Source organism: Rhinoderma darwinii, chromosome 2 (genome assembly GCF_050947455.1).
Source record: "Rhinoderma darwinii isolate aRhiDar2 chromosome 2, aRhiDar2.hap1, whole genome shotgun sequence".
Lineage (NCBI taxonomy): Eukaryota > Metazoa > Chordata > Amphibia > Anura > Rhinodermatidae > Rhinoderma > Rhinoderma darwinii.
In genome coordinates, this window is record NC_134688.1 from 186,134,078 (window position 1) to 186,147,031 (window position 12,954).

Here is a 12,954-nt window from a genome sequence, read left to right on the forward strand (position 1 = left end):
ACATGACCATCCAGCCTGGACGTCATGTGTATTCAGAATCCTGACACTTCTGACTCTTTTCTTTGAGATTTCCAGCAAGGGAAACTAAATCTCGTTTACCTCCGTAATCTCACGAGATTATGCGTGGCTTGCTGGAATCTCACAGAAAAGATTCAGAAGTGTCAGGATTCTGAATACACATGACGTCCCGGCTGGATGGTCATGTGTATTCATTATCAGGACACTTGATTAACGTTAATCTCTGTGTATGTGGCTGCACATCGCTGCTGTGTAAATGAATGAAGAGGAGTGTATGACGCTGACTGGTCACTGATTGGTCAGCGTCATACACGTAAACACGCCCCGTTAAAAACACAATACACGCCCAGTTGGACATAACGAAAAAAAAAACACCCAGTTGTCCATTTCAAACCTCATTTGCATATATATATATATATATATATAAAATAGCTAATTACTTGGCCAAAAATGAATGTTTTTAAAAAAAAACAACGTTACTGTTATCTACATTGCAGCGCCGATCACATGCAATAGGAGATAGGGATTTGAGAATCTGGTGACAGAGCCTCTTTAAGAACATCTCTCATCATTGACACTTGATTCAGATGTGCCAGATTTTGTTACAGAAATTTCTGAAAATCAGTTCTATTCATCTGAATGGAACTTGCAGGAATCCATGACCTGCTGCAGAAACAATCACATACAGATGAATGGAATTGATTTTTAGTCACAGCAATTTTCACAACAAAATCTGCAGCGTGTGAACCAACCTGCCATTTACACATTGCAGTTGAGTTGCGGTTATATCGCCTCCGAAAACTGCACGTAATTTGTAAGTAAGTTTTTTGATGCTGTTGCGTTTAACATTACCGCAACCATATCGAAAAATGCATCAAATAGTGGTAAAACCTTATGCGATTTTGAGATGTCTTTTTTTGATGCGATTATAACTGCACTTTAACCTCAACATGTGAATGGACCATTAGACCAGGATCACACATCTGCAGTTTTTTCTGCAATTTTTGCCATAGTTTATCTTTAGCCAAACATAGTAGTGGACACAAAAGAAAGGAAATGCATTAGTCTTGTCGTTGTACTCTTCCTTCCCCTTGGATCCACTTCTGGTTTTGGCTGAAAAAAAAACTGAGTAAAAAAAAAATGCATCAAAACTGCGTGTGTGAGCCTGGCCTTAGGGTATATTTACATGTGCAGGTTTTGATACATTTTTATCTTGATTTCATCTTGATGCAGTTATCAATGTGATTTTGTTGCATTTTTGGTAAAAAAAAAAAACTGAACTATTTTTCCTTTAATTTTTTTTAAATAAATATGTTATAAATTACAATATAATTGCATCACACCCTACAGAAACTTAAAATAACAAAAAATATATAAAACATCTACAATACCCTGTAATAGTCATTCTGCAGCCGTACCATGGTGGAGCAAGTTCATTTCTGCAGTTCCAAGATTTTTGGTGTGTCTAAAAATAAATGTAAAATCTGCTTTGGGGAAGTGATCTGCCCACAGCACCATCTCTTGGCAGGAAGCCACGCCACCTTTGTCCATTGTACTAATGAGGTTATTGCAGCAAAGTGGAAACCGAGGAACGTTCAGGAACTTGCAGTCATTAGCTTACTGATATGTGACAATTGTCTGTAAATGTGAAACGCATTTCTATTTCGTGTCATGTGACCTACACGTTCTTTCATTGTCAATCATTGTGAGGATTGTAGATAAACATTAATGAGAAATGAAGGAAGAGATCATACGTCTATATCCAGACACTACATAATCCTGCCACCTCCACACATCATACACCGGGCTCCTTTCCTGCCTTATATATCCGATTGTGGACACAGAGGTCAGTATAAGATGATAGACCTGTTCATATAAAAGCATGGAATCATGCATCTACTGTTGTAATCTCTACTGTGTTCTGCAACTATTAATTCAAATGTGTCTAGAAGTCTAAGGCCAGGTTCACACTGCTCTTTTGATGCAGCTTTGTTTGGTTTATTACTAAATGGATGAAACACATGCTTTTTTTTATGTTAAAAGTTTTAAAGTTAAAAAACACAGCATTTGTAATAAGTGTGAGGGAAAAGGACAAAACATTTTTTTTGTAGTCTTACTTTATTATGTAAATGGTAAAAAAAAAAAAAAAAACGGTAGCTTGCATGCAGTTCTTCCATACAGGTTAGGGTCTCATGCATACAGCTGTAATACGATTATGTACAGCCACCAAGTTGTATAGAGCTATAATATGGCGCCCATACAAGTGTTTGGGCCCTTACTGAACCTCTGTATGCCTCAAATTTTATATGAAGGCCCTCAAAACCTTTTTTCTGTCAGGTTTCCATATGAAAATAACGAGGGATGCTTCATCAAACTCTGTATGTATGAAGCTATAGATGCTAATCTCCCCTTTGAAGCTGTGGTGGGACTAAGGCCTTATTCAGGCAGATATATTGTACCAATGCTTAACAACTCATATTCCTGATGTAACAACCAGACCTCCACTATAGTGCTATAAACTTCGTTCAGAAGATCCGTGGGAGTCCAAGTGTATCATCCGAAACATCAACAATTGATCACATGTACAATACAGGAGTCTCAATGAGGTTTAGGCCTTAGTCTTATTCAGACGAGCATATTTCACGTCCATGGGCTCGCTGTTGAAATAACTGACAGCACACTGACCCATGCAATTCAATGGGACTATTCACACATGTGTGTTTTTTCACAGAGCATGTCTCCGTTGCGTGAAACTTACTGTATGTCCTATTCTGGTCTGTTTTTGCAGACCATGTTGCCCATTGAAGTCAATGGGTGCGTGAAAAACAGAGAACGCACAGGTTTTCCCATAATCAATATTTATCACCTATCCACGATTTGATAGAACCCAGCCTTAAAAGGTCTCTTTCACATGGCAGTATTCTGGTCAGTATTTTGCATCAATATTTGGAAGGCAAAACCAGGAACAGAAAGTATAATGGAAAGATTTGTACCCCTTCTGTATTTTGAACCCACTGCTGGTTTTGGCTTCTAAATACTGAAGCAAAATACTGCCATGTGGAAGAGACCTTAGGCACCCTTTTATGCAGTTTTTAAAACCACAACCAGGAGTGGATTCTGAAGGGAAGGAAAGTATATAGGAAAGCATCAACTTCACCTCTTTATTTTATTATTTGAATCGACTCCTGGATATGGCTTCAAAAACTGCAATAAAAAACTGCACCAAAACTGTACCATATAAATATACTGTGAGGGCATGGCCACACGTGGCGGATTTCCTCCGCAACTGTCCGCATCAATGCCGCACAGAATCTGCGTTGCAGATTCTGCGGCGGATCTGCCCAAAATGTGCAGTAAATTGATGCGGACTAGCTGCTGCGGACTGCGGGAAAAGTGCTTCCCTTCTCTTTATCAGTGCAGGATAGAGAGAAGGGACAGCACTTTCCCTAGTGAAAGTAAACAAATTTCATACTTACCGGTTGTTGTCTTGGTGACGCGTCCCTCTTTCGGCATCCAGCCCGACCTCCCTGGATGACGCGGCAGTCCATGTAACTGCTGCAGCCTGTGATTGGCTGCAGCCGGGAGTTCTCGGTAAGTATGAACTTCTATTTTTTTTACAGGTTGCTGTATATTGGGATCGGTAGTCACTGTCCAGGGTGCAGAAACAGTTACTGCCGATCGCTTAACTCTTTCAGCACCCTGGACAGTGACTATTTACTGATGTCTCCTAGCAGTTTTAATTACGGGAGCCCCATTGACTTCCTCAGTCTGGCTGTAGACCTAGAAATACATAGGTCCAGCCAGAATGAAGAAATGTCATGTCAAAAAAGCAAGACGCATCCGCAGCACACATAACATGTGCATGACAGCTGCGGACTTCATTGCGGAACTTAGAATCTCCATTGAAGTCAATGGAGAAATTCCGCCATGAGTCCGCAACCAGTCCGCCACAACTCCGCAACATCCCTTGCATGCTGCGAACACCAAATTCCTCACCGCAGCCTATGCTCCGCAGCGGAATTTTACGCATCGTCTAAACGAACACTTCTAAATAGAAGTGGAAGTCAATGGAGAAACGGCTCCGCTGCGGATTAACGCTGCGGAGTGTCCGCAGCGGAATTCAAGTGAAATTCCGCCACGTGTGAACCCAGCCTAAAGGTCCATTCACACGTTGCAGTTGCGGTGCGGATAGAACCGCATTGAAAAATTGCGGTAAAACTGCATGCAGTTTTCGGATGGGGTTTTAGCCGGACCGCAATACCGAAATAGACCCTTAGGCCGGGTTTCTACATTGTGTAAACGCTGCGGAATTTCCACAATGAAATTCTGTGCGGAAATTCCGCAGCATTTACAGTAGCAGCAAAGTGAATGGCCACGCTGCAACCAAAAAAAATGCAGCGTAAGCATTAATATATTGACCTGCGGTGCAGATTTTAAATCCGTAGCATATCAATTTATTCTGCATTTTCGTTGCCTTTCTGTTGCGGGTTTTCCACATTGATTTAGATGGTAATGCAAAAGCCACAACAGAAAGCCATGTGTTGTGACTTTTCGCAACTCAGGGAAAAAATAAAAATTCATATTTACCCAGAACTCTCTCCTTCCTGCAGTCCAGCCCCCTGGCATGATGTTGCATTCCATGTGACCGCTGCAGCGTCACACGGCCTGCAACGTCATCTTAGGAGGCCAGACTACGTGCAGAGAAGAGTGAGGGGGTAAGCATGTGTTCTTTTTTTCCCCAGCGGAAATCCCATTTGTTTTGCGTATCCGACCTGTGGGAACTCGACCTTAGACTTTTGGGAGATGAACCACGATCCCCGCACAGCTGATTGGATTCTGAGCTCCAGCACAGCACTTTTTACCTGGCATTTGTAGGGTTCATTTAGATGAGACTTTTTTCACTGTGCAGTGAAAAAAAAAAAAAACACATTAAAAAAATTGAGGAAAAAAAAAGCCTGTAGTTTTACCACAAATGGCCGCGGATTTTACCTGTGCGGTTTATAGAGGCAAAACACATTTATTTTACAAGTATCACCTGTAAAAAACACATAGGCAAAAACCACATCGTGTGCCGTTTTGCCACGATTTTTGATGCGTTTTTTAACGCATGCCCAATAAGTCTCATCTCCAGTAAATGCACACGTACAAACAGGCAAATGCTGAGCTTCAGGTAAACCATATACTGCTGTCTATTGGAAGTAATAGGCTGAGTTCCCATGCCGTGGTCAAAATGCGCTTCTTTGGTTGTGTGGTAAAAACGCATGAAAAATCGTAGCAAAAACGCACACGGTTTTACCACAAAATGCTGTGGTTTGTGATGCTGTTTTCACCAGTACTGTTTTTACAGATTAAATACACAAGTATTTTACAAGTTTCATCTGTTAAAACCGCACAGGCAAAAACCGCATGATAAATATATACAGTATGTATATAAATATATATTTTTTTTTTTGTGCCCTAACGTACCTGGTACTAATAGTTTCAGTATTTTTGCTGCAACAAGGGTGCAGTCAGTTCTGAACACCATCTTTGGCTAAAACTATTTCTACGGACTCATACAGTATGTACGAAAAACACAGGCATTGTTTTTTACACGCAATTTTTATATATAATGGCTTTCACCCACTAAAGACAGGGGAGTAAAAAAAAATTGGGCTCTGTAATGGATTTTATCAATACAGAACAATTACCACTAGGAGGTGCTCTAGGTTCAGTTATTGCACATAGAGGTTTGACTTGTAAACAGGAAAACTACGTTTGGCATATTCTCACATTACATGACGGGACATATAGACGGGTGAGTTACAAACTGTTGGATGAAAATATACAGAGGTATATGTGAATAAATATGTGAGCACAAGATGACTCCCCTATGTAGCATAGGAATCCTATGTTCTAGTCACAAAATTCCATAGTCAGATCTTCTATCTAAACACTGATAGTAAACAAGCTCATTGTATCTTGTGTAAAGGGGGTTTTACACTGGCCGTTCATATAACGCTCATTGCCGATAATTGCCCTGAGATGCGCTGCCGACGTGATGATAATGTATAGGGACGAGTGATCGGAGTAACGACCCCTCGTCCCTATCCATAACTCCGTGTGACAGGAGCAAGCGAGCGCCGATCCACGATGTCTGATCGGCTTTTGATGCATCGGCCGATTAACGGTGTAAAAGGCCCTTAAGGCTGGGACTAGGCATAGACTTCTGTTTTGTAGTGAGCGATAAATTCACTGTCCATAGAAATACATCAGACTAGAGATATTTATCTTACTACAAAAAAATCACTGTAATATCGCTGTCCATAGGAATACATCAGACTAGAGATATTTATCTCACTACAGAAAATCACTGTAATATCGTTGTCCAGGGGCGTAACTACCGCAGTAGCAGCTGCTACGGGAGCCCGCAGTGTCAGAGGGGCCTGGGCCGCCTGGCACATTATGTCCTGACGTCAGCATCCTGACGTATTTTAGCAGAGGCGTGGAGTTGGAAGGGAGCTGGAAGCCACTGACTTACAGGTAAATACAAGTGAATAGAGGATGTGCAGCATTCCTTAGTTTGTATGCAGCGCATCCTCCGTAGTCCTTGAACGATCTCCTCCCCTCTCTGCGCTGTGTACAACAACAGCCGAAGCTTCCTCCAGCGGTCGGGTCGGAGAAGGAGGAGGAGGCAGGCTCACGAGTCACAGCAGTCTTCGGGCCTGTTCACACGGAGTATTTTGACAAGCTTTTTGGAGCGGAAACCGCTCCGCAAAATTCGGCAAAAACCGGCCGAAAATGCCTCCCATTGATTTCAATGGGAGGCGGGGCGTTTTCTACTGCGAGCGGTAAAACCGCCTCACGGGAGAAAGAAGGAACATGCCCTATCTTCGCACGTTTACGACTCTGACCTCCCATTGACATCAATGGGAGGCAGAGAGAGCGTATTTCGCAGAGTTTTTTGCCTGTAGCACTCAATGGCCGCAGGCGTAAAATGCGGCGAAAATCGCGGGAAAACGACGTACAGGAAAGACAAAATCTGCCTCAAAATCCCAAATGGAATTTTGAGGCAGAATTTTCCTCCTGCAAAAAACTCTGTGTGAACACAGCCTTAAGAGATAAACAGCACGTCAGGACAAGAGGAAACTTTGTCTTTTCTGTGCTGTCCCTGTCCTTCCGTGATTTCTGCAGCTGGTTATCAGCTGCTTTTTTTATCTATGCTCCTCACCCTTTTCACGGGTGTCCTGAGGTGGGGGAAGTGTAAAAGGATCCCATCTGCGTACCTGGACTGCCTACACACACTACCGTTCAAAAGTTTGGGGTCACCCAGACAATTTTGTGTTTTCCATGAAAACTCACACTTATATTTATCAAATGAGTTGCAAAATGACTAGAAAATATAGTCAAGACATTGACAAGGTTAGAAATAATGATTTTTATTTGACATAATAATTTTCTCCTTCAAACTTTGCTTTCGTCAAATTACAGCATTGCAGACCTTTGGCATTCTAGCTGTTAATTTGCTGAGGCAATCAGGAGAAATTTCACCCCATGCTTCCAGAAGCCCCTCCCACAACTTGGATTGGCTTGATGGGCACTTCTTGCGTACCATACGGTCAAGCTGCTCCCACAACAGCTCTATGGGGTTGAGATCTGGTGACTGCGCTGGTCACTCCATTACAGATAGAATACCAGCTGCCTGCTTCTTCCCTAAATAGTTCTTGCATAATTTGGAGGTGTGCTTTGGGTCATTGTCCTGTTGTAGGATGAAATTGGCTCCAATCAAGCGCTGTCCACAGGGTATGGCATGGCGTTGCAAAATGGAGTGATAGCCTTCCTTATTCAAAATCCCTTTTACCTTGTACAAATCTCCCACTTTACCAGCACCAAATCAACCCCAGACCATCACATTACCTCCACCATGCTTGACAGATGGCGTCAGGCACTCTTCCAGCATCTTTTCAGTTGTTCTGCGTCTCACAAATGTTCTTCTGTGTGATCCAAACACCTCAAACTTCGATTCGTCTGTCCATAACACTTTTTTCCAATCTTCCTCTGTCCAATGTCTGTGTGCTTTTGCCCATATTAATCTTTTCCTTTTATTAGCCAGTCTCACATATGGCTTTTTCTTTGCCACTCTGCCCTGTAGGCCAGAATCCCGGAGTCGCCTCTTCACTGTAGACGTTGACACTGGCGTTTTGCGGGTACTATTTAATGAAGCTGTCAGTTGAGGACCTGTGAGGCGTCTATTTCTCAAACTAGAGACTCTAATGTACTTGTCTTGTTGCTCAGTTGTGCAGCGGGGCCTCCCACTTCTCTTTCTACTCTGGTTAGAGCCTGTTTATGCTGTCCTCTGAAGGGAGTAGTACACACCGTTGTAGGAAATCTTCAGTTTCTTGGCAATTTCTCGCATGGTTTAGCATTCATTTCTAAGAACAAGAATAGACTGTCGAGTTTCACATGAAAGCTCTCTTTTTCTAGCCATTTTGAGAATTTAATCAAACCCACAAATGTAATGCTCCAGATTCTCAACTAGCTCAAAGGAAGGTCAGTTTTATAGCTCCTCTAAACAGCAAAACTGTTTACAGCGGTGCTAACATAATTGCACAAGGGTTTTCAAGTGTTTTCTAATGATCCATTAGCCTTCTAACACAGTTAGCAAACACAATGTACCATTAGAACACTGGAGTGATGGTTGCTGGAAATGGGCCTCTATACACCTATGTAGATATTTAATTAAAAACCAGACGTTTGCAGCTAGAATAGTCATTTAGCACATTAACAATGTATAGAGTGTATTTCTGATTAATTTAATGTTATCTTCATTGAAAAAAACTGTGCTTTTCTTTCAAAAATAAGGAAATTTCTAAGTGACCCTAAACTTTTGAACGGTAGTATATATATTTGTGTGTGTGTGTGTATATATACATATATATGTGTGTGTGTGTGTGTGTGTGTGTGTGTGTGTGTGTGTGTGTGTGTGTGTGTGTGTGTATATATATGAATATATGTGTGTGTATATTTGTTATTTATAGATGTATAATACTGCAATTGTAACGAGAAATGTATATATATATTAATGCATTTTATTTTTTATGTTATTGTATTGTATATGCCCCAGCCCAGAAAAGATTAACGGGTACTTCCAATGTTACTATGTTCCTGGCATTCTTTAAATTTTATTTTTTTGGGCAGTTCCGGGAGTATTGCTGCAACCATTTGATGGTCAATATTGTAGATAAGCTTTAGGGCATGGCCAGACGTGGCGTATTTCTGTAGACACTGTCCGCATCAATGGCGCACATAATCTGCGTTGCAGATTCAGTTGCGACTTTGCCTAATTTGCAGTAATTAGCCGTTGCGTATTCAGGTGAAGAGTACATCCTGCTGTCTTTTAAAACATTTCATATCAGTCTGGCTATAGACCTCGAAACACATAGGTCCAGCCAGAATGAAGAAATATCCTGTTCGTAAAACCAATCCGCAACGTAACACACATAACATCTGTGGCTTTCATTGTGGAATTTTACATCTCCATTGAAGACAATCGAGAAATTCTGCAACAAGTCTGCAACAGCCAGTGTATGCTGCGGACACCAAATTCTGCACCGCAGCCTATGGTCCGCAGTGGAGTTTTCCGCCACGTCAGCACGAACCTAACTAAAAAGGTGTTGAAACCAATGGAGAAAATGTCCGCTGCGGATTTCCGCAGCGGAATTCCAGAGCAATTCCGCCACGTCTGGCCGTGCCCTTAGTGCGTCATACGGTTGCCTTGTTAACAGTGCTGCCCGATCTGCCAGCTGAATCTTCCATTGTCAGGTATAAACTTCTAGTGGGGGATGAGAACACCAGCAACATTGGAGGTACCCAGTCGCTTAACTACTGCGGTAGCAGCCATAGCGGCTGCTATGGGGCTCGCAACATGAGGGGGCCCGTGCCACCTGGCCCGACACATAACATTATGTGCTGGGCTGCGTGGCATGGGCCCCTCATTCCTGGTGGCGTCGCTAGCACCGGGCAGCCGGGGGCCCCTGGTGACTGCCACGTTAAATTGTATCCGCGTCCTTAGGACGAGGATACAATTGAACACTACTCCCTGCTCTGCCGTTTACTAGGCTACAGGCCATGTTAGGTCCACAGCCTATAAGGCACAGGGACAGGATCCCTGCGCAGGCCAGAGTGGTGACGTCATAATTAAGCCGGCCTATGCAAGGGTCCCGTCTCAGGCTGCTGAGAAGCTGAAAATTCGTCGCGGGAACAGGTCTGAGCATACGTTTTTTTTATTTGTTTGGGGTGGCACTATCTACAAGTGGGGGCTCCTTAGGCTATGCGGCACTATCTACAAGGGGGGCTGTGTGGCACTATCTACAGGGGTGTGTCGGGTGCTTTAAGTTTCGGGTCAGGTTTTTTCGGCTATTATGACTACAAAAGAACAGAATTACGTGAGAACAGATGTTATACAGTGATATATGACAGTGATTTTCTGTAATGAGATAAATATCTCTAGTCTGATGTATTCCTATGGACAGCCACAGGGGTGTAACTAGGAAAGACTGGGCTCCATAGCAAACTTTTGACTGGGTCCCCCTCCCCGCAACAAACACCCCCCCCCCCCCACCACACATCTTCCACCCCCGACAATGAACATTTATCAGTTTTTTGTGCAATGTAAAAATACAGCTAGGCCACTAGTGTACTCATACCTCCCTACCGTCCCGGATCCGGCGGGACAGTCCCGGTATCTCACCGCTGTCCCGCCGTCCCGGGCGGTCGGCAAAATGTCTCGCCGGGCGCTGCAGCTGTATCAAGACAGCTTATCACTGCTGACAGGCGCCCTGCATGCCAGACAACTGCAGCAGCGATCCAAAGAAGGCAGGAGTCTTGCGGTGTTGTTCTCACTAGGATTGATGCCGGCACAGGAGTGGACCTGTCCAGTCACCTAACCTGTCATCTGACCTCACCGGTCAGGTGACAGGTCAGGTGACTGGACTGGTCCACTCTCGGGCCGGCATCGACACCAGTGAGGCCGCCGCCGCCGCAAGACTCATGCCTTCTTCTGACGGTGAGTGAAAGCAGAGCGGAGAGTGGCAGCATTAGGGCTGACTACCTCTTATAAGGGGGTTGTGTTGCGCTACCTATAGGGAGCTATCTACAGGGGGGCTGTGTCTGGCACTATCTACAGGGGGGCTGTATCTGGATCTATCTACAGGGGGCAATGTGTGTAGCTATCTACAGGGGGGCTGTGTGGCGCTATGTACACGGGGGCTGTGTGGAGCATTCTACACGGGGGCTGTGTGCGGAGCTATCTACAGGGGGGATATGTGGGGAGCTATCTACAGGGGGGCTGTATCTGGAGCTATGTACAGGACAGCTGTGTGGAGCAATCTACAGGGGCTGTGTCTGGCGCTATGTACATGGGAGCTGTGTGTAGCGCTATCTACAGGGGGGCTGTGTGTAAAGCTATCTACAGGGGGCTGTGTATGGAGCTATGTACAGGGGGGCTGTGTCTGGTGATACATACAGGGGGCTATGTGGAGCTATCTGCAGGGGGGCCGTATCTGGAGCTATCTACAGGGGGGCTGTGTGTGGCGCTATGTACAGGGGGGCTGTGTGTGGCGCTATGTACAGAGGGGCTGTGTCTGGAGCTATGTAAAGGGGGGCTGTGTGTGGAGCTATGTACAGGGGGGATGTGTCTGGTGCTATGTACAGGGGGGCAGGGGGGTGGAGCAATCTACAGGGGGGCTGTGTGGAGCTATCTACAGGGGGCTGTATCTGGTGCTATCTACAGGGGGGCTGTGTGGCGCTATCTACAGGGGGGCTGTGTAGAGAAATCTACAGGGGGGCTGTGTAGAGAAATCTACAGGGGGGCTGTGTCTTGCGCTATCTACAGGGAGGCTGTGTCTTGCGCTATCTACAGGGGGGCTGTGTCTTGCGCTATCTACAGGGGGGCTGTGTCTTGCGCTATCTACAGGGGGGCTGTGTCTTACGCTATCTACAGGGGGGGCTGTGTCTTGTGCTATCTACAGGGGGGCTCTGGTGGATGATTTTTCCATTGACCGGTAGCAGAGTTACACAACTGGAAAAAAAAAATCCCCATCATGTAACTCTGCTAGTCATCAACCACAGGGTCTCCCTCTTGAATTTCATTGTTCTCAGCCTTTTGGTTTGTCCTGCAGCTGCTGCCACCGTGATGAGCAAATGTTATACCCAAGATAGAAAAAGCAACATAAAGACGATATAACTGGATCCATAATATCTGTGATATCCTGACAGTCTAGAGATCCGCAGTGAGAATGTGCACTTGTTATTTGCAGAAGGATCTGGCTGTGATTTGATGTGTTGATGCAGGATATTGGACGTGGCTTAAAATGTCCCTCTTTTCCAAATTCAAAAGTTGGGAGGTATGGTGTACTCTTATTAACCTTTAGTTACAGGGTTACAAAAATTGTAACAAACAGTTTAGCACTGATATTCCATAGGAATACATCAGACTAGAGATATTTATATCAAGACAGAAAATCACTGATATCGCTGTCCATAGGAACACATCAGACTAGAGATATTTATCTCACTACAGAAAATCACTGTGATAAATCACTGTCCATAGGAACACATCAGACAAGAGATATTTATCTCACTACAGAAAATCACTGATAAATAAATCACTGTCCATAGGAATACATCAGACTAGAGATATTTATCTCACTACAGAAAATCACTGTGATAAATCACTGTCCATAGGAACACATCAGACTAGAGATATTTATCTCACTACAGAAAATCACTGTGATAAATCACTGTCCATAGGAACACATCAGACAAGAGATATTTATCTCACTACAGAAAATCACTGATAAATAAATCACTGTCCATAGGAATACATCAGACTAGAGATATTTATCTCACTACAGAAAATCACTGTGATAAATCACTGTCCATAGGAACACATCAGAC

At 43.8% G+C, this 12,954-nt stretch overlaps 1 protein-coding gene across 3 annotated transcripts in view; it reads left to right on the forward strand.

Annotated features, from left to right (window-relative positions):
• Positions 1-1,765: 1,765 nt before the first annotated feature.
• The window catches only part of LOC142740892 (uncharacterized), a 61,114-nt gene continuing 49,925 nt past the window's right edge, over positions 1,766-12,954 (forward strand). Inside the window, exon 1 of one of the 3 annotated variants that reach the window (XM_075850316.1) lies at positions 1,766-1,864. Coding sequence is in view for 1 of the 3 variants with exons in the window: in XM_075850313.1 (XP_075706428.1) it covers positions 5,796-5,815 (20 nt within the window). In the remaining 2 variants the exon portion in view is untranslated. Of the gene's footprint in view, positions 1,865-5,742; positions 5,816-6,320; positions 6,541-12,954 lie in introns of those variants that run through there. The other 2 variants (XM_075850313.1, XM_075850314.1) reach the window with 2 other exon arrangements.